The sequence below is a fragment of the Amblyomma maculatum genome, chromosome 2, assembly GCF_055883805.1.
Source record: "Amblyomma maculatum isolate TAMU_Amacu chromosome 2, ASM5588380v1, whole genome shotgun sequence".
Classification (NCBI taxonomy): Eukaryota; Metazoa; Arthropoda; class Arachnida; order Ixodida; family Ixodidae; genus Amblyomma; species Amblyomma maculatum.
Window position 1 is genome coordinate 73,942,216 of NC_139345.1, and position 20,690 is coordinate 73,962,905.

Genomic DNA, 20,690 nt, shown 5'->3' on the forward strand with positions numbered 1-20,690 from the left:
ACTAAACTGAAAAATTACTGTGCGGAGAAGCAAAATGCACAGTTAGGGCGCCTGGGCTCGATTGGCTGACCAATGCCAATACATGGTAGAACAAATAGCTGCCATCATCAGCGCAGGTTCATTGGAGACTTTCGCCTGATGTGCCGGTCATACCTGGACGCGGCCTGCCTGCAGAATCTTGTTCAATTATCAGTGAAGGCCAGCACCATCCAAATAAGCTGGCATAGATTTCGATGGCAGCAGTTCGAACTATCCTTACTGTGAACAAGGCCGGAATCAAGCTATTACTGCTGGTTTCTAGGTCTAAGAAATACGCCTGTGGCGTAAATAGCACCGCTGAACCTTCTCGACTGTGAAGGTCGAGAAATGTAGAAATAAATGTAGGTATGGTATGGTACACAGTGGCAAGTTATGTGCAGTTTAACATCCCTGTGCAGCACAGGCTATCATGGATGCCATATTGGGAGGATTTGATTAGTTTCAAGCATATAACAATCTTTAGGCTACATAGATATTCCATAGCACACAAGCACCACATTTAGTGAAGTATAAGTATACATAAGTCTGCCAATTCCCCAACATTTATGAACCTGTTTCAAGTCTTGACAGCTTGAAAACATCTCTCAAGTGTGACAAGGCTCAGTAAAGAAGCACAGACAAGGCCAAGTGTCAATAACTTTTACTCTTCCAAGCAATAGCATACGTACAAGGTAATCCCCTGCCACAGTGTGTTGGCAACGTTTCTACAGTGACAACACCAGCACACGCGCAACGGAAAAAAAAAAAAAATGTACAGGGCTGCCTCGACAACCTGAACAAAGCGCTGCCTATTCAATGTCATCACAGCTTCTGCCCCTTGTGTGCGAGCCCGCATCAGCAGTCACACAGTGTCGAGGCAGCACAGTTCAAATGCTCCGGCTTCACCACCATGCCTCAGCCCTCATTGTGGCACCTTCTCAAGGGCTCCAGAAACCGCTGCTATCGTCTCGGGAGGTGGCACACAGGTGCCAAACTGGCGAATACCCACTTTGCCAGGTGGCAACCAACTCATCCTAGAACAAGCTATCACAAACTAGAGGGTCTGTCACCGGGTTGGGTTAGAGAATGGCGGTGCATCTGTGTCTGTATGTGTGTGTGGCATTTTTCTTCAGTGGCTCGGCAAAACTCCCAGACGCAGCGTCCGGCACTGCTCGAAATGAATGCCTATGACTCTGAAACAATGTGTGAGGATGCTACAGAGGCAAGCGAGAAATTCTAGCCTAACATTATGTGCCACAAATCCTCACGTGTGCAGCCCTTGTGTTTATTTTCTTTTTTTTTTTGCTCGGGAGATCCACTTGGCGGCGCGAACCCCGTACATCATGGTACATGGCGGGGAGAGAGAAAACCGCGACTTTGAAAAAACGACTCGCCCTGAAGCGCCAACTTCCTCTTTACATCTAAATCTCAAAACAGAAGAACAAAAGAACAATCGGGCAGTGTAACGCGACCCAACAACCTATATGAAATATGCAACAGCTACAAGAGATGCGGCAGCAGCGAAAGACGAGAAACAGGCGCAACGGAAAGAGGTCGCGGACGAAGCTGCTGCAGTTCTCTGGAATGTCCGTGGAAAGAGCTGCCACTGAATCAGCACTAAACATAAAAAAATGGCGGTCTCTGAACACTTTAAAAACTAATTCCTCTGCTGACACGTGGAGACAGCACTAGCAGAATAAGTAGCAATGAATGCGGCTGAGAAAGGGGAAAAAAAATGAATACAGACTAGCTTCATCTCTTTAAAGAGTTGACTCTGGAAATGCAGAAATGAAATGAAATGTAGAGGCTGTTCCAAAAGACAATGAAAAAAAAAAAAAAAGCTAAAGGTTCAACCAATGTTCCGACTTCACTGGCACCAAGAACCGAGCAGCACACATGCACAAAAACATGAAATGCGGGAAGCAACAGAGTGGCTAAGAGGTGGAGGGAGAGGTAAAAAGGCGTTTTCCGGCGACGCTGTCATCACGCACACATTGTGTAACGAAGGTGTGTGCCATGGTGAGCACATGTGACATGAGGCTCAATCGATCATGAGCTCAAAGTGGGCGCTTCCGATGCGGTCCTGGCGGTCATGCTTAACATTCTTGGCCCAAATTTTGCACTCCATGTTGATAAGGACGCCTCGCTCGGGCTTCAGGAACTGGACAAACACAAAAGGTGACAGGTAGCCTGGTGTGTTCCGATATGGGAAGTAGTAGTTCTCAATACGGTTGGCAGGGAAGTAAGCCAGTGGACCCATGTTCTCCACGTCAGCAACGTTCTGTAAAAAAGCAGAGAAACCATTTGAGGCAAGGGTGGCTGTCACTGTATGCCGGCTACATTAAACTTGCTGCGTAGCAAAACTGATGCAGCGATAAGAAAGCCCTATTATTTGTATAGAACTGCTGCACCAAGCAATACATTGCAAAAATACATAAGAGTCCTATACCTTGCTAAACTGATCAAGCGTATGATCTATGAGACTTCCTTTATGCCTCCTTGAGAGATTTGTTTTCTGTCTGGCACCAACCAATGTATATTGATCCAATCAAAGTTACACTGTGCGAGTGCTTGAGCACGCTCCGCGCAGCAGATTATGCCAACTTTCCGAATTATCAAGAGTGTGTGTGGCTGTAACTGCGAGTGCATATCACCGCTTGCTTGCTCTCACCCTTGCCTTTCGTGATGGTGATATAAATTTCTAAATTATAGTGGCAGCCATGGCTTGATGTCCAAACTTCGTGCTAGGGCAAGAGTTGCTATGTGAAACTGGTGATATCCTTTATTTATATTGAGCTAACACTATGTTGCTGATGTTGTTTACACCTTGCAGAAGTGCCAATTCCCACATGAAAGCAAAAGCTTGCATCATTTTCCCAAGGCCTCAATGTAATTTAGGAGACAACAGTTAAATGCGCAATAAATTCAAGCCCGACAGACTCCACCACACAGTGCTGCCGTGCTTCCACTTCTAGTCACTGCTGCCTCACGATCCGCAGTAGCTAAAACTGTGGCCTGTGCTGCCTTCTTCAACCCCAGCCGGGATTCAACCTTGGGTTCAGCAGTCAAGTGCCTTAACCACCGAGTGCCCGTGGTGGAGCTGACACGAAATATGATAACTGAAAATAAACAATTAGCAGTAGGGGTATGCGACTAATTGAAACTTCAAATATGAATCAAATATGTTTTATGGATACAAAACGGACAACAATCTGATATTCGAAACATTCTGCATATTCAAAAATTACTGAACAGACTAAAATTTTCTGATTGATATCTGTACCACAGCCCTGCGCACTTCATTGCAATACTTGACCATGAGCAGTTTGCACTGAAGCATCCTCAAAACAAAATGGGGCTATTTTGTGAAGACAGACCTTCGCGTATGTGAAGAGGGCACTCCCGACAGTGTTCGCAAAATGAAGCACTTGACGAGAGCAGGAGAAAACGTCATTCTCACTTCAGTTTCAACTCGTATGCACACAGCAATTGTACAGGTGTTCATAAGATAAAATTACTGTAATGCAAACGGTTTTCGGCAGTTTCTTCAGGCCTATTCGATAATTCGAGCTTTTGGTCAATTTGGACATCCTTTCTGACCCCTTTAAGGCCGAATGAACAATAATTTACTGTATTCAGCAGCGACAAGACAGCTCCATCTGGTTTCATGCAGGTCCTTATGTAGAAAAAACTGATATATGGAATCCTGTATAAAATTTACACAGAATGTTTTAGCACAGTATACGCTTCTCTGCAATTCTTGCTTAATTTCATTTGCAAATACCATGCAAGTTCTGAAATCAAGAACAATGTTTGCTACTTTTTTAATTGCTCACTTGCTTTTTAACCAATCCGATATTCACTTATTAAAGGCATCTTTATATTCATAATCGATTAGCATTAAAAGATTTCAATATCTGCACACTCCTAATTAGCACATGAAGAGATAAGGTGAGAACAGAAGGCATTTGTAGATTACCTTTTTATAAAAAAAAAAAAAAAAACAGCGCTGTGTGCGCTTATTTAGACAGCATCCTTAAAATCATGCTACCACCAACTGATACAGTAAAAACTGTAACAAAATTTTTTGCAAGTCCCAGCGAGTTCACAAAAGAGCGGTTCTACTACAGTAGAACCCCTTTATAGTAAAGCCACTGGGACCAGCAAAAATCTTTACTATATCAGGGTCTATACTATATCAGTTGTTGGTGATATGGTTCTGAAGATGCTGTCTGGTAGTTAAATAGACACTTACTGAACACGTCTATTTGCTTAATGAAAAAAAAAAACGCTCTAAAATACCTTTTATCTCTCCCTTAACTTTTCCTGCAATTTTTTTCAGTTTAAAAATTTTTTACATCTTGTGGAAGTACTTTTTAAGCATAAGGACAATGTAGCTACAAATACAACCAAGTATGATCTAATGTGAAAACCAAAGCCTTGCATGAACACAGTGTCGCTTTTTGCTGTTTCTGTCCATTAAAAGGCAATAAATGATAAATTTGCGCGGCAGTCAAGTGCTGCAAGGCTGTACATACTACACCTCCATTTCTTGCCTCCACTGCCTCATGCTTTATGGTGCACTGTGCTGTGAATGCCCACCCGATTCTTCCCCTTCCCCTCTTCTTGCTGCACATTTACTCTCCTTTACTTTCTGAACGAACCACGCCGCTTCCTTTCCATGTTTGTAGACAGCTTTACTTTTTTTCTTTCCTACGCCCTGCGTGCTTTGCCTCACGGCTCCAAGGCTTCTGTAAAGTAAGCTTCTCCTGAATGCTGCTAAGCCCGGTGGTAATGCCACTTAAAAGAACAGTCTGTTATTTTTCTGTTTTCAAATACAAAAAATCTTTGCCTCGAGATTTTAAATAGTGCGTGGACGGCAATGTCATATTGTGGAAGTGGTCACCGCAGCCAGGTGCACTTTACTATAACCAATTTTTACCAAAAATGTCTTTACTATAAAGGGGGAAAAATGTAGTTTTCTATAGAAGATGAACTGGCACTTAGTTTCACTTTACTATATCAGAGTTTTTACTACATCAGAGTTTACTATAGCGATGTTCTACTGTATATAAGCAAGAAAAAATGTCAGTCATTACGGAAAGCAAAATGGGACAGCCGTTTCATTCTACTATATCCAAGTTTCTTATTTCAGAGTTTACTATAGCAGGATTCACCTGTATTCAATTGCCATACTTACAGTCACAGAGAGAATAATATGCATCATGCTTCAGCAGCCAGACTCTTATGAAGCATTACTAGAAAAAATTAATGGGCAATCGGTACTTCACATATAAGTGCTACTTGCAAACAAAGGCGGCAGATATTTCGATTTCTGTTTCGAAATATGAAGGAACAGCCAAAATGCCACAGCATGGACTAAGTCATTTTTCCCATAACTGCACACTTAATCAACCTTAGGGTGTTTAAATGTTAGAATAGCAGCCACACCAACCGAACATGCCTAGATTGCAACAATACGTGGCCATCACCCCTTTAAAACTCCATAGCTAATGTATGCATAGGAGCCTAACTGCACATGATGCGGCTAATTACTGCTTTCCTCCGGTTACTTTCCAGTGAATCCTAATTACTCCCATCCCTAGTGCCAGTGGTTAAGAAGGTGTAATTAATAATATGTCAATAAAAAAATTTCTCTCAAGCACCTCTCTCAGAATTAAGGCTAAATTAGCATGACTGGCAATGTCCTGTGCTTCGTTTTACTTCGGCATATTTTCATCCAGCCTCTCGCAGGGACATCGAGATGAAAGTTTGGCATGCAACAGAGAGGTACACAGCTGTCACACCTGTTCACTCCAACTCCATCCTCGTCCAAAGGGTAGGTCAACATTAAAGATAATCATAACTAAGCGGCTAAACAGCTAAACAGCTGAACGCCTCAGCCATAATTTGCCAAGTATGCTGCTTTATACAGCCGCATGTTCTTGTCACAATAACCATTGAGGCTTCGAGAAAGTGCCAGTAATTTTGTGCACACTTAGCACAGCTTCCAAAATGTTGCCGGCCACGTAGAAGATAAAGTATACAGGGGTACGTGTGATGTCAGCAGTAGAATGTCTTCTTCCATGCTGCCAATGAAACTATAGATTCCATTCTGCACAGGTTTGATACGAGATGCATGGACACAAAAGACAAGGCTAAGTCACGGAACATTAGACAGGCAGTTCTCTGGCGACAAGCTCATCGTAGCTAGCTTAACTGCACTGCAGGAAACAAGACAAAAGATGCCAGAAGCCTGGCGGTGGTATGGCCCTGAAAGCCAGCAGCCAGAGGCAAACTTTGCTCCACCCCACCCGGACATGCATGGAGACTGACTGTGTTCCTCTTAAGGGGGGACACGGCTCTTTGGCACCGAAAATCGGCCTGAAAATCGGATTTTCAATTTTTTCATTTTCGTATTCCTCGCACTATTCCGCATCTGCACGCAAATTTTCATCCTTATACCCCGCGTATTTATGAAGTTATAGCGATTAAAAAATGCAGTACCACACCCACTGCCCTTTAAATTGTGGACAAACGACACCCAATTTCGATCGCCCGGCGCATGAGAACTACGCGCTCCACCGCGGCGATTTTGGTCTCGTTCGAAAGCGCGTGTTTTCGGCTTATTTTTTCTTTCGGAAAGCAACCCTGTGCGCTCCGCCTTCCCCATAAAAAACAAACAAAAAGATAGCATGCAGCGCGCGCTACTATTGGCCGGTTAAGGCACGTGATCAAAATGGCGTCGTTTGGTTGGTTCCGGCAAGCTAGCCCTGAAATGCGGACTCCCAGTGACGCCATTTTGTCTTTCTGCCGACCACGCTAGTGCAACGCGAGAGTCATGCCAGGCGCGAAGAAGTACCGCTCTTTGCACAAGTTCGGGCGAAAGCAACCAAAGAAACGCGTTAAGAATGCGACTTCGTTGCATACTGTGCAAGAAGCAAGTGCCAGTGCTGCGGGATTGTGTGACGATCACGTTGCGGGCGGCGACGCTTCTCCGATTCCGCTGGACAACGGCGCCGTTCTTCATGCCGACTGCAATCGTGTACGTATTGATACCGCGCCTGTCACTAACAGTGACATAACTCAAGTGAGTGCCCGTGAGCAGGCTACGCTTAATAGACTGGTATCGACGCCGGCGACGGCACGAAAGACCGCGCTGTTCGCCGATGCAAGTGGTGCGTCCGCAGAGTCAGATGCGGACGGAACAGCCTCCTATGCGGTAATTGACCTCAGCATTGTGAATATCCTTCTGGATGCCGTGCGGTGCAAAACGTGTCGTGGATGCGTGCGTTTAATTACCAGCGACCGGAGCTATGGCCTCGCCGTAAAACTGATCGTGCTGTGCGACAACTGCGGTGAGATTGCGGCCGAGTGGAACTCGCGGAGGGTTGACGGCGAGAAAAGGTGCAATCCTTTTGAGCTGAATATTCTGGCTAGTCGAGCAATGCTGTCGACCGGTAACGGCCAGACAGCAATGAACGATATCTTTTCGGCGATGGGGTTGTCGCAGCGCGGGATGCACAACAAGACGTTTCAACGGCATCTGAAGAACACACTGCAACCCGCTGCTACCCGAGCCGCCACGACCGCTATGGCACAAGCCGCGCAGGCAGTGGCGAAGGTCTACGATGACTTGTGTTTTGGGCATAGGGGGAACATTGCCGTGTGCTACGACGGCACATGGATGACGCGCGGACACTCATCACATATAGGCGTCGGTGCCGTGGTGGAACTCTTCACTGGTTACGTGCTTGATTATGTGGTGTTGTCAAACTTTTGTCTGGGCTGCGAAATTGGTCCCAAGCCAAACACTGACGGCTACGAACTTTGGAAATCACGCCACCAGTGCCAAAAAAACACCAACTCCAAGGCTGGTCAAATGGAAGTAGAGGCTGGCAAAATTCTGTTTGAAAGATCTCTGCAGCGCCACAACATGCGCTACACAACCATGCTATGCGATGGGGACAGTCGCACGTTCAGTGCTCTTAAAGATGCTGCAATCTATGGCTACATTGAAATAGTCAAAGAGGACTGCATAAATCACGTGCACAAGCGTATGGGAGCAGCTTTGCGCAACCTCTTGCAGAGACACAAGGGTGCAGGGAAGCAAAGTCTTGGCGGCAGAGGAAGGCTGACAGCTGATCTAGTTGACAAGCTGGCAATATATTATGGCCGAGCGCTTCGATCAAATGTAGGTGATGTGGATGCCATGCAGCGAGCTGTGATGGCGACATATTACCACATCACATCTACTGATGACTGCCCCAAACACAGTTTGTGTCCTACCGGTGAGAAGTCATGGTGCCGCCACAACGCTGCAAAGGCAAAAGAGGAGCCTGCACCAAAGCACAATTACAGTCTGCCAAGAGATGTGGCTGATGCTCTTTTGCCTGTTTATAGTCGTTTATCAGAGAAGAGCCTGCTGCAGAGGTGCATTCGGGGGAAGACCCAGAACTCGAACGAAAGCTTCCACTCGGTCATCTGGACCTTGATCCACAAAGAGCGGCACTCATCACTGCTGTGGAAGCAGCCACAGCAGAAGCTGTGCTGCGCTTCAATGCCGGCTGCAAGCATACAGCAGCAGCAATTCTGCAAGAATGCAGTACAAATGTGACAGCAACTGGGTCCAGGAGAGCTGAAGAAAAGGACTTGCACCGTAGCGTACGTTCTGCAAAGAAGCGGGCGGCTTCGCTTGGCGTTGCTAAAACAGAAAAAAGAAAACACCGCGACAGCATGCACCCCGACTATGCTCCTGGTGCATTTTAATAGCATGAGGTCTTTGGGGTTGCCCTTCCTGATTAAATGCCGTGAGGCTTGAGTGCTTCCGACAATCCCCCAATTTTGGTAGTGTTGCATTTTTTAAAGATCAATATCTCTGGTCCTGTTCTTGCTATTGCTTTAGAAATTTTTTTTCTAGAAAGGGAATCCTGCGAGTCTCATGAAACCAAGGTAAATGCAGTGACGACAAAAGAAAATTTGCTGAGAAGGTTATGTTGTCTTCGGTACCCAAATGGAATTTTCCTTTCAAGCGTTTCCTATTGCGTAACTTTGGCTCAAATTGGCATAGGCCATTAATTTTCGCTTCAGATCACTTTCCACCTGTTTCTGATCTTGTTGACATATCAATCATTGACATAATTTACACCTACATGCTGTGAAGTGTTTTTCCTCGTTTTCTCAAAACTGCAATTTTGAGGGTGCTGCAATTTTGGAGGAGAGATATCTCTTAGTCTATTTGTGCTATAGCTCTCATTCTTGTCTTGTTAGAAAGAGGAAGCCTTCGACAGTGCCGTAGGACAAAAATATGTACAGTTATTATGCGGTAACATTTACCGAATTAATTATCAATCTTAGGTGCCAACCTGGGCTTTTCTTCATAAAAGTTTGACTTATTGTAACTTTGGTTCAAATTCTTCTACCACGTTAATTCATGACTAGCGGCACTCTATGATCCTTCTAGATCCCTCTGGCAGGGCTATTCTCCTCATGCCATAAAGTGTTTAGTAATTAACTCACCTCCAAACGAAGAACATGAATTAGGGATTATTTTGAAAGCTATTTCATCTACAAGAAAACTAATCAGATATTTGGAATCAGCATGCAAAAGTACATTAATGGTGCAAGTTTCAGTCAGATCCACCCATAAATAAGGAAAAAAGTTTTAAGAGGGGTGTCCCCCCTTAAATGATGCAGAGACAAGTAAACACACTAAAAATGCGGAACACATGGCACTGTTAAGTTTCCAGTTTAGCTAAATGTGTTTTGCTTGTTACTAGCTGTGAGGACAACACATAAGCTTGCATGTCAGTCACAAAATGCACTTTGGTTGTGTGGTTACCTAATGCACGGCATAGGAGCCCAGACACTGCATAAGCATTTGAAGTTCCAGGAGCATGCTCGAAGACTGCACTTGCAAGGCATGCGCGACTTGACTGATTTTTTTGGCCAGCTCGTCAATATTTCCAGACACACAGAGGTGCCCAAGTAACTAACATATCTTCAAGTTGATAGACACCCTGAAAACTGCTTATACTGACTCCTATGCGAGTAGAAAAAAGCGTATGCGGGCAATAAAAGCCCTTTATAAAAGTCGAGGTAGTGCACTCTGAAAGACCATTTAAGCCATCTGGCTGATATAAGGCCCATAGCAGCAAAATGCAAGAACTCAGAAAAGACTTGCCTCTCCCTCGCAGGTGATGTAAACGTAGCGGCCATCATAATTTTCCTTGACATCTGCAGGAATCTTTGGTGGGAATGAGCTGTTATCATAAGGCTCCGGGAACCAGTCGATAATCTGCGAGTTAACAGACAAGTTAACATACTCAAAAGACTATCAGCAGAACCCACTGCCACCATCATGCACCATCATCTTGCATGACCCACAACACTCTTTTCTTCCATGTAGCAAAAGCAATTAAATTTGTGACAGCCCAAATCTGCACATAACAAAGTACCTTCCGTTTATTTTTTGTTTTTGTTTTTCTATCCACTGGATGAGTTGGTGATTTGAACAGCACACAAAACTGGTTGTTTTTGTATGGTTTATGGGGTTGAAAGTCCCAAAGCATCAGGCTATGAGAGACGCCGTAGTGGAGGGCTCCGGAAATTTTGACCACCTGGGGTTCCTTGACAAGCACTGACATTGCACAGCATACAGGCGCCTTGCTTTTTGCCTCCATCGAAAAACGCCCACCCTGGCCGGGATTCGATCCAACATCCTTGAGTACAGCAGTTGAATGCCCTAACCATTTTGCCACCGAGAGGGGGCTAATAATACAGAAATAAGGATTAGATAAAGTATACAAAGATTGCTGGTGAAGCATCCCATGTCTATTTAAAATTCCCATTAAATAAGGTGACCAACTGCCATTTAAAAGGACAGGTTGCTATTAGAAAAATATTTTTTTGGTTCAATGCACACTCCTGACTAGTTTTGTGGCAATGCCAAAAATGTGATTGCTTTTTACAGGTTCATCAGTTCTCAAGATACATTTAATTACCATTCTATCATTAACAGGAACAAGGGGAAAAGAGCACGCCATAGAGGGTCGCAAATGGCACAAAGTGATTAGAGAAAGAATACAATGTTGCCAACAAATTTTAATTTTGTCACCATGAGTGATTTCAGAAGACACTCAAGTGACATCGTGCAAACAAGAGCTAGAGCATTTTTAATGGTTTCTGAGTGTACTATAAAAAAATTGCTCCCAACATTGCATGTCCTGCATAGCTAGTTACCCATGCTAAAAAATTATTGTCCTACCTACCAAAGATGCTGGTATAGACTAGTTTGCAAATTTCCGGAATTTGCATTTTGAGAAAAATGACGAAAACAGTGCTGTTTACTGAGGGCCTGAAAATTATTAATGTAGTGGCATTAGGAAATCGCTAGTAACTTCCTGAAAAGTAGCCGCTCTTAGAATTTACGTTGTAATTTCACTTCTTTGGCAGAAGACTGGCTTCTGCCTCCCAAGCGGATTGGTCACAATCGGAACCACGGAAAAGTTGACGCTCAAGGTCCACCGCAGACATGAACTCTCTTGGTATATTTTTGCAGTGTTTTTCATTTGCAGACTGCAGTGCGATATATTCATGAATTTAACACAGTGCAACAATTTCTTGTTGACTGTAACGCGCACGCGGCAAGAATGTTCGCAGCAAATGTGCTCATTTTCGTGCTGCTAAGTCATTACAGTTCACACATAATAGCGCCAAATTGACAGCGAGGCTCGACCCACTACAGCATTAGCCAATGTTCATATCACCACCGTGCACTTGACTAGCAACACAATGACAGACTGCAAGGAGTGAAGGTTGTGTCGCCGAGCAGTCTGACAATGACATCTTTTGGTTCGAACAGATGCAGTCTGTTTTTTAATTTTTTTTTAGTTTCCCTTCCCAATGCACCCATCTCGGAGTGTTGCGACACATATCGAATAGCAGCTTTGAATAACGAATAGCAGCAGATGCTTTTGATGGCACCCAGGGCGTCGTGATGCATGTCGAATAGCTGCATTGAATAGCGAATAGCAGCACATGCATATGATTGCACTGATATACCCGCGCTTACTGCACCAAGGATTGCGAGCAAGCTTGACAAGTATACCACAATGACAATGGCAAATAAGATTGCCATGTTGTGGACAGCAACTGGTCTGAGAATGAAGTTGCCTTGAATTTAATATTTGTAAGCAAACTATCTCTGATTACATCAAACAAGAGCAAGATTCTTGGCAAAGCAATGGCGTTTTCCTCAATGTTGGAAACGAAAGTTTCAGAAAGGGCACCCACCCAAAGCTTGAAGTACTCCACATGTGATCAGGTGCTACAGTGACGAATTGAACTGACTGCTGTGTCTGGGTGCATTCTGAGCAGAAGGCGGAAACAATCACTCCGAATGAACACCAAAGGTTCAAGTTCTATGACAGGCGGCCGTGGAATGTTAAGAAATAGATATGACCTCACTTTGAAAAGTATGTGTAGTGAGTGATGCCGTTGACAAGAACCTCGTTGCAAATTATCGTTCGGACAGGCTGCAGTCACTGCAGTGACAATTTCCGCCAGACGTCTTAACTGCAATGAAACTGCATTATTTTATATGATGCAGCCCGAAACGGCACCTCATATATCTAGCGATTCCTGCCTCAGTGGAAAGCATACAGTAAATAGCATTTCACATTATTGCTGGTAGCAACGAGTCATTGACGCACTGCTCTTTGCAGACTAGTCTGTCCACTTGGAATTCAATTCAATTCATTTACTTTTCAGAGCAGTTACAAAGCAACTCTGAATTCCCATCAGCCAACACAACAAGCATCCTGTAACCCAAGGACAAGGGCATTATAAGGTCCAGGGCACGATTCACGAGCCACATGATCCTATGCGTAGATGCCAGCAAAAAGTGCACTTAGCCTGCCGCCTGCTATCAAAATGCTTGCAGATGCCTGGAAGGCAGCGACACCTGTCACTCTCCAGAAATGCCTTCAGCACGCTGAAATCAAAGTGGTTGCCGTGTCCGAGGATCTGCTGTCCGGTGTGTTTGATATTTGATGCAATCCAAATGTTCGGCATTCGCAATCACGAAGTATTAAACTCAAGCGAATAACATTTGTGACACCATTCTTTAATAGTCCGCGGTTTAGCTTACCTCGTCTGGGATACTGAGCATATAACTGAAGCCCAGCCACCATGGCTATTTTCTACACACATACGATGAGCACCTCTACACCTGCACGTGTGCCAAGCCTGTCGGCAGACATGTTCTGCAGCAAACATGAGCAGGCCCTAGCGCAGCACCCAAATCTGTATTGTCAGGTGTCTGTATCGACAATACTCAAGCAGCATATGTGCCAGTACAAAGTCGTGCACCATTTATAGAAAGCAAGGCTAAAGCTTCCTACGCTGTCAGAGCACAAGCTGACTGCAGCTGTCCCAGCTACACTTCCTACATGACATTTGTACACCAAGCGTGACGGCACGAGCAGGAAGGAGTTAGCATGGGAAAGGGTGCCGATTTGCTACGCCTAACGTGCAGTGGCACTGGGAGTGCACAGCACGTACAAGTAGCATGTGACCATGGTGACTATGTTTAAAAGCAATCGTGCAGAGGTAGAATTGCAATTACAATCGTGCCTCATTAATACGACCCCGATTAATATGGACGACTCGAATTATAGACAGTTTTGCTGGGGACCGAACCTTTCCTATGCATTTAAGTCTCGTTAATACCATGAAAACTCGCTGTCCAGGCAATGAACAAGGAGAAATGCATAAATACCATTAGGGTCCATGTATTTTTATCGCGTTAATATGGACAACTAAATCGTTAAAGATCATTTCTCTTCGATTTTGTTGACAGGAACCACATGAACGTAGTGCCAATGACTGATTGACTGCCCTTTTCACTTGTCATTTCATATATTTTACACTGTGAAGTTGCGCAGTCGATGCACTATTTTTTATATTTCATGAATTCACTTGAACAGAACTCTGACAGCAGCTTGCGCCTTGTAGAAAGTTGGATTCAGCAACTTTCAGCAGACTAAACGCTGATACATAGCAGGGGTTTGTGGGAGATGAAAAGTAGAAGTAATTTATTAATGAAATGCCATCGAGAATAATATGCAATTGCATCACAATACTTTCAATTGCATCACATTTGAAGCATAACAGTGACTGACATAATGTTCTTGTAGATCATAATGCCAACTTTGCTGGCCTACATTATGCTTTGAAGCAGACCTTATCCTTATTTTCTTTTTTCTTTCAAGGAAAAAAATTCCCATTCGTTATTACGGACGACTCGCTTTATGGACAGTTTTGTGTGGAAAGCAAAGTTACGAGGCACGACTGTAAACCCCCAGAATTCTATATGTCACCTCTGTGTGCAGGTCAGCTCCACAATTGCGATGTGTGTAATGAAACTTCTATACATTTTTCTCTCTCTTATAGCCTTGTGTGTTTGAAAAATTAATGGTTCTGAATATGCTTATCAGCTGATCATTTTTTTTTTTTTTTTTGCAGGCAAATGTACTCTAAAAAAATTGGCTTCAAAACTATTTGAAACAAAAAATGATTGCCATCCCTTCGCCAGAAAACCACTTATCGCACAAGCATAGTCTGGACTCATTTTTAAGCACTCACTGTGTCAAAAAAGTACAACCAAGGATGAGCTGCATACCCTGTTGATTTTCAGGAGGATACAGGGCTGGGCATACTCATAGCCAAACTGCTGGGCTTTGGAGCAGTTGCTGTTAATGGATTCGATGGCAAAGCGGCAGGCTTTGTTTTCCTTGGGGTCAGTGGGCTGGTCAAAGCTGCACGTGCGCAGATGCTCCCCATCAGCCTCCTGCCGTTCGTAGTCTGCAACACGCATGAGACTGCGTCACCATCGCAGCACTGAAAAGGCTAGAGAACACTTGCAGGCCGACCACAACCAACTTCAATGTTACAGAAGTTAAAACCTTTATAACAGGCTCTCCTAACTATCTACCACCAGCTTGATCAAATGGGTCAAAGGCTGGTAGGTGGCTAAGAGGCATCAGCCCCCAAGGTACTGCTAGAAGGTGTCTGCTGAAAGAACAAAAAAAAAATAGAACGCCTGCAGCTCAGAAAAAGTTGCCCCAAATCTTGCTCATCACTAATGTGGATTATACCTGCTTTGTGGTTCAAGTGAAAGTTTCAAGCGGCGGGATTTTCAGAAAGCAAACGTGAAAATCGAAAACAAGTGGGGTCAAGTTGTAAATTTACAATCGTAGGGAATGCAATTGAAACAGCAGTGAGCAGGTGAGTCTCGGATAACACAAAGACACACCCATAAAAGTCATCCAGCAAGGTCAAAATGAAGAAAATAAATGCAAGGAAAAACATGTTCTGGCTGTAAGGAGATGGGGGCTTGTTTGGATATACATACTGAAGCTAACAAACCATTAAATATATAGTGAAATATCAATTAGGGCAAAACGTAAGTAACGATAAATGAATGTACAGCTAGTATGATGCTTCCCTGGTGGTAGCTCTCAACACTTGACTCATGCACGGTCTGCTCTTGCAGCAGCAGATACAGCCCAATGTAACATTTGGCTCCAAAATGAGCCGGGACCACAAGGCAATGAAAACACCATCCAAAGTTAGCCTTCCATAGAAATTGAGGCAGTAATGTTCCAATGCACACTTAAAGATGGCACACACTGGGCACTTTGGTCAAAAAGCAATGGTTGCCAATTTCTTGCATCTCCTATCCCCCCAAAACCAGATAAGCCATCTTGTCTGATTGAACTTCCCAGCTCACTCTTTAGCAGCCCTTTATACAGCTTACATGCATTCCAATAACACAGAAATTTGCACCGTTCTCTTGTATTCACAGCTACACACTGTGCTAGGACACCTTCCATACTCTCACTACTCACCCTTGAGGAACTCTTGGATGTCATCCACCCAATACTTCCAGGTGCCTGTGGTGCCAGCCTTAAAATAGATGAGGGTGCTGTCGACGTTCTTCTCCGGTGGCCTTGGACGGAAGCCTAGGCCTGCCAGAGCAATCAGTGCGACATTAAACACTAGCAGACATCAATGGCAACATCTCAAACTAGTTGTAGCACAGTGCACTGCTAACAAATGGTAGTGATGAAAAAACCGGGGAATGCATACATTATGCAGAAGCGTTCATGACTCCCATCAGCAGTTGCCCTTTAGGACACGGACATCTTTACCTTTTTCACTATCACAATGAGCAAGACCACATATAAAGCCCAACTTTATCCAGGTCATAACAAAAGTAACTGAGCAGCAGAGTGATTCACAACACAAAGGTCAGAGGGTTCGAATTTGAACTAATTATCCCATTTCTTACCTTACCTTCCATGTCCTAATGACATTTGTCATGTTTCAAACTTCAAGTCACAACTTATGCAACGTTTTTTTTAAAAACCCTTAAATTCCACTGCTCCACTAGTGATGTCAAACGTTTTTGACCATTCTGGAGCTTTGCAACACCAGATGCCATACATGGGACACCGGGTTTTCAACTGAATGGGAGCCTTTAATGTTGCCTAAAAACCTAAAATCAATACATTCAAACAATAATGTGTTATTGTAGTTCAGCCTACACCTTCCAATGAATCAGTTTCCATACTCAGTTTCATACATCAAGTGCGACACTGCCAAAGCTAGAGCTCTTGTTCGTGCTCCCCGAAATCCGCGATGAAAAATAGTGCCTGCTCTTGACGAGAGGAAATAATAGTTACTTTGTCTGCAAGCTTAGTATATCTTACATTTGCCATCAACTCTGCAAAAAGCACCTTTTTTAGAGAGAAAAGATCGGATTCGGTGAATTTGTATCTTTTGTTTGTCGTTTTCGTTCGTGTCGAGTTTTCGCTGCCCCGCAACCCTGCCAGCAGTGCCCTTTGTGCTGCGCAATGCAGTGACCTCGACTGACTTTTCTGAGTGGGTTTTTTTTTCTATAAGATCCGTACTGCGAAGATATCCAGGCACGCGAAGCAAGTTATTGCAAACGTGTATGATCAGAATAAAGCCAGTTTCCACAGAAACCACTTGGCCACAGAACAAGCGCGTAGTGATATGCCTCCTTTTTTTTACTTGCGGACTAGCATAGCTTTCGCTGCGTTGCGCCTGATGTATGAAACAGAGTATAAGTGAGTAGTTTGTGACCTAAATCTCGCTGACAATGTTTTGTCATGAACTGCAATACCAATATGTGCCCATTTCGATACCTAGGTCCCCCAGTCCTGTTATCTACATATGTAAACAAGCTGCAAGTTGTTTAAGACAGTATGATCCCGTTAAAGGTACTTTTTTTTCTTCTCCCATTTATGAGATTGACAAACAATAGTGATGCAGTTGTGCACACACAAGTGTTAAGTAGAAAAGTCTCAACAGCCTAGCAAGCAAGCACATGAGGTACACTGAAAGTCGCCGTATCCACAACTCTGCTAACTGGAAAGGGTGAAGCTCTTATCAGCGGGATGTGCATCAGAACTTCCCTGCAACACTCCACCCGATTACAAACTCCACTGTAAGAATGCTAAAGGCTTACAGATAAGGCACGTGAACAAAATATGTCCACAAGACAGTACATTTGTTTTAGATAAGGGCCACTAGCCTCTCATTGACAAAGTTGTTACCAAAGTTTTAAATTTGGAAATGGTGTATGACAAGAGTGTGTTTTCTCTTTAAGTGTATTAATGAATTCAGCTGACCCCTAATGTAAACAAACCAGCTTACATCCTCACGCTGTGCTGACTTCAACATACAAAAATTGACAAGTTTCTATTCACCTGGAACTGTTCCAATGGCACTTCCTTCTAGGACCCATGTGGGCCTGATTGTGTCCAATGTCTGGTAGAACACAATGAGCATAATGGTCCAGAATGCAGTAAGGCATGCATAGAAGATGATGTAGAAAACAGTGATCTTGACTGCAAGAGAAAACAGACATGGAAAGGCACTTAGACATCCAGTAAATTATGAAAAAAGGAAAGAACATCGCTATGACGCACGCTTCAGAAAACCGATGGAAACCCTAAGGAAACAGCTATTGCAAGCCCATAACGCAACATTCGTTTTCGAGGCCTCCCTGGGTACCGTGCTTTCCACAACCGCCTTTAATGCTAGATAAAAGGAGACCGAAACCACGTGGAAGCACGAAACTCGTTTTCGCGACTACAGCCAGAACTGCTGCTCGCACAGGCGCCGAGCGTGGCCGGCATGTGAACTGCTAAACACGACCTGTTCGACTCAAGGTCGTTCACATAGTAATCGGCGCATACGAACATCTCTTCGCAAGCTCATCACAGCAGGTAACAGATACATGCCTCGGTATGCTGCAAAATTCGCATCCTCACAAACCAGCCCGACACAGAAAACGCCGCGATCGAACAGAACGAAGAGGGTGCGCGACGAATGTCCTCAGTTTGACCGCGAGACAGCCATGATACCGGAGGATGAGAAGGGCGTGGAGGGAGGAAGGAGAGAGATCGGCAAGCAATCCTCGCACGGCAAATACCCAACCTTCACCGCTACGACTGCTTGAGGGAGAATGCGAAACCACATATTAGGTTGCCACACAAAACGGTGCTTCTTTAAAGAGCTTTACTTCTTTTGCTAACCTCTAATACACAGTCTCAAATGTTTCGCCCGGTTTGGACGTCCAGTAGCAGGCTAAACTCGTGCAATCGTCCCGCATGTAGTCATTAGAGCGCGTGCAATAGAAAAAGTATCTCAGGTACTCACACCAACTTAGGCCAGTTCGGCCGAATACTTCTTTGGTGTCGGGGTTGTAGAGAAACCGCAGGAAACCGCCTTCTTTTTTGTCGCCCTTGTAGTATTCTCCCTCCTTGCCGGCCATGTTTGCAGCGCGCCTGCGATCGATGGAATGACGCCGAGGCAAGGGCCCGGATGAACAGTTGCGTTTGCAGCGCCACCGTCGCGCCTGTCGCGCCGCCTGTGCGGCGACCTCATTGCCTGCCCCGTCGGGCTGTGCTGACGACTCTTCCATCCCCTTCCCCCCGTGTGTCGCCTTTCCATTGCACTGCGCCCTTTCCCCTCTTTCTTCTTTCGCCCAGGTGTTTGTACTTTGCTTTTTGCATCTTTACCTGTACCGCACACGCAAGTGTAGTAGCCTCAGCAGGAGGCGCCAGATTTTCCATCACTGTGCGACCGATAAGTGACGTAAGGACCAGTCGTCCGCCTGCTCTCTCTTGCTATTTTCTGCGCAAGTGTGCGCGACTACGAGTTTCCAGTGCCCCTGGAATCTCTCTGCGGGGCGTTACCCAATTGAACTCAGTGCGTTTGTGGAAAAGATTTTTGACGGCCGATGATTTTCGCGTGATGCTCCCCTGGCTGGCTTCACTAATAGCAAACCTTTTCTGTTCTCGTTAAAAGAAAAAAACGCTTTGGAGCTCATGGGTAATATGCATCGACAGCATACTCTAGAACTTTATGCATACACATTCCAAGTTGTTAGGTTTGAAATTACGCAAAGTTAAACTTTGAATTCATCAGACTGACCAATCCCATTCGATCTTGTGTACGTCCGATATATTTTTTAAACACGCGACATAATATAGGCTATTTCTATGAACGCCTGCAGATAGATGCACGGGATCATTTATTGTGTGTATATCGGCAGGCAGAAAACATAATCACGAAAGCGAACTAGGTATAAATGAAACTGAGTAATGATCACATTTTTTTTAATTACTTGGCCGCCGACTGTGGGGACAACTGTGAGGGGCATTTCCCCTACAGTAAATCTCGGCTGAGAAGGATGGTGAATCTAGACATTAATGCCCCTGTACTTAATTCCCCCCTGAAGTGTACATAACCAGTGCTCGAACCTCTATGCCATACTTTCAATATATGCCAGCACCAGTAACACCATGTGCTTTGCATCAAATGGCTGTGATCAGCACCTATATTATTTGAAGAGTGTAAGAATTTCGTATATTTTGAAAATTACAGAGGCTGCCGCAAACATTTTTTGAAATAAATCAACTGCAAGCTTTGTCGACGGTATCCTAAGCAGATCACGTGTTGATTTGAGATGACCAAGTTGTCCCGAAGAGCGCGTGGTCAATAAACAAAACAAGGTATTGATAATTAATTAATTGTATGTGCGAGCAAAGCCAATGGTTAGACAACCCAGAGAATACGACTTTTATCTAGCAGTCGCGTTTAATGTTAGCGCTGACATACCCGAGCAATTCATTCTGCGCAGATCAGATAATATTAAGTTGACAAAACTAATAATAGTATAATTAAGTGGTGATTTCGCCTCCAAAAGACTCACCGAACAAACGCGGACGGAGTTTTGTTTGCGAGGCCAGCCGCGCGCTCGTTTACGTGTCGGCGCGCTGTCGTCTCTCAAGGGCAGTCTAACGGCACTCGTGAACCGAGCACGCGCTGTCTGTTAAAGGACAACGCTGAATCACATTTTCCTGCTTTTGTGGTGACCCTTGTTTGGTTCGGTTTGTGGGGTTTAACGTTGTTGTGACTGTAAGAAAAAGGAAAAGCAAATGCACGGGTCTGCTACTGGCTCTGTAGCTGAGCCACCTCCGCTGCCTCGTGCGGGCAGAAAGAAAAAGAAGGGGGAGAGAAAGACGCGCGTCGCAACAGCCGTCGTCCACCACCGAAGCGGTGACGGGTGCAAT

General features: G+C 44.5%; 1 protein-coding gene across 1 annotated transcript; it reads right to left on the reverse strand.

Moving 5' to 3' along the window:
• Positions 1 to 661: 661 nt before the first annotated feature.
• Positions 662 to 18,935, reverse strand: nrv3 (sodium/potassium-transporting ATPase subunit nervana 3). The gene is made up of 6 exons (XM_084594476.1): positions 18,772 to 18,935; positions 17,817 to 17,957; positions 15,930 to 16,049; positions 14,702 to 14,883; positions 10,202 to 10,315; positions 662 to 2,299 (listed from the first exon to the last, which is right to left on the reverse strand). The coding sequence occupies exons 1-6, from the start codon at positions 18,884 to 18,886 to the stop codon at positions 2,060 to 2,062; spliced, it is 912 nt and encodes a 303-aa protein (XP_084450602.1). The 5' UTR covers positions 18,887 to 18,935; the 3' UTR covers positions 662 to 2,059.
• Positions 18,936 to 20,690: the final 1,755 nt, after the last annotated feature.

Coding starts and splice junctions, on each gene's coding strand:
- nrv3 (XM_084594476.1), bottom strand. CDS start 18,886: ATGGCCGGCAAGGAGGGAGAATACTACAAGGGCGACAAAAAAGAAGGC. Junction 14,884..15,929: donor CATCCAAGAGTTCCTCAAGG/GTGAGTAGTGAG, acceptor TGCGTGTTGCAG/ACTACGAACGGCAGGAGGCT. Junction 2,300..10,201: donor ACATCACCTGCGAGGGAGAG/GCAAGTCTTTTC, acceptor GCTTTTTTACAG/AACGTTGCTGACGTGGAGAA.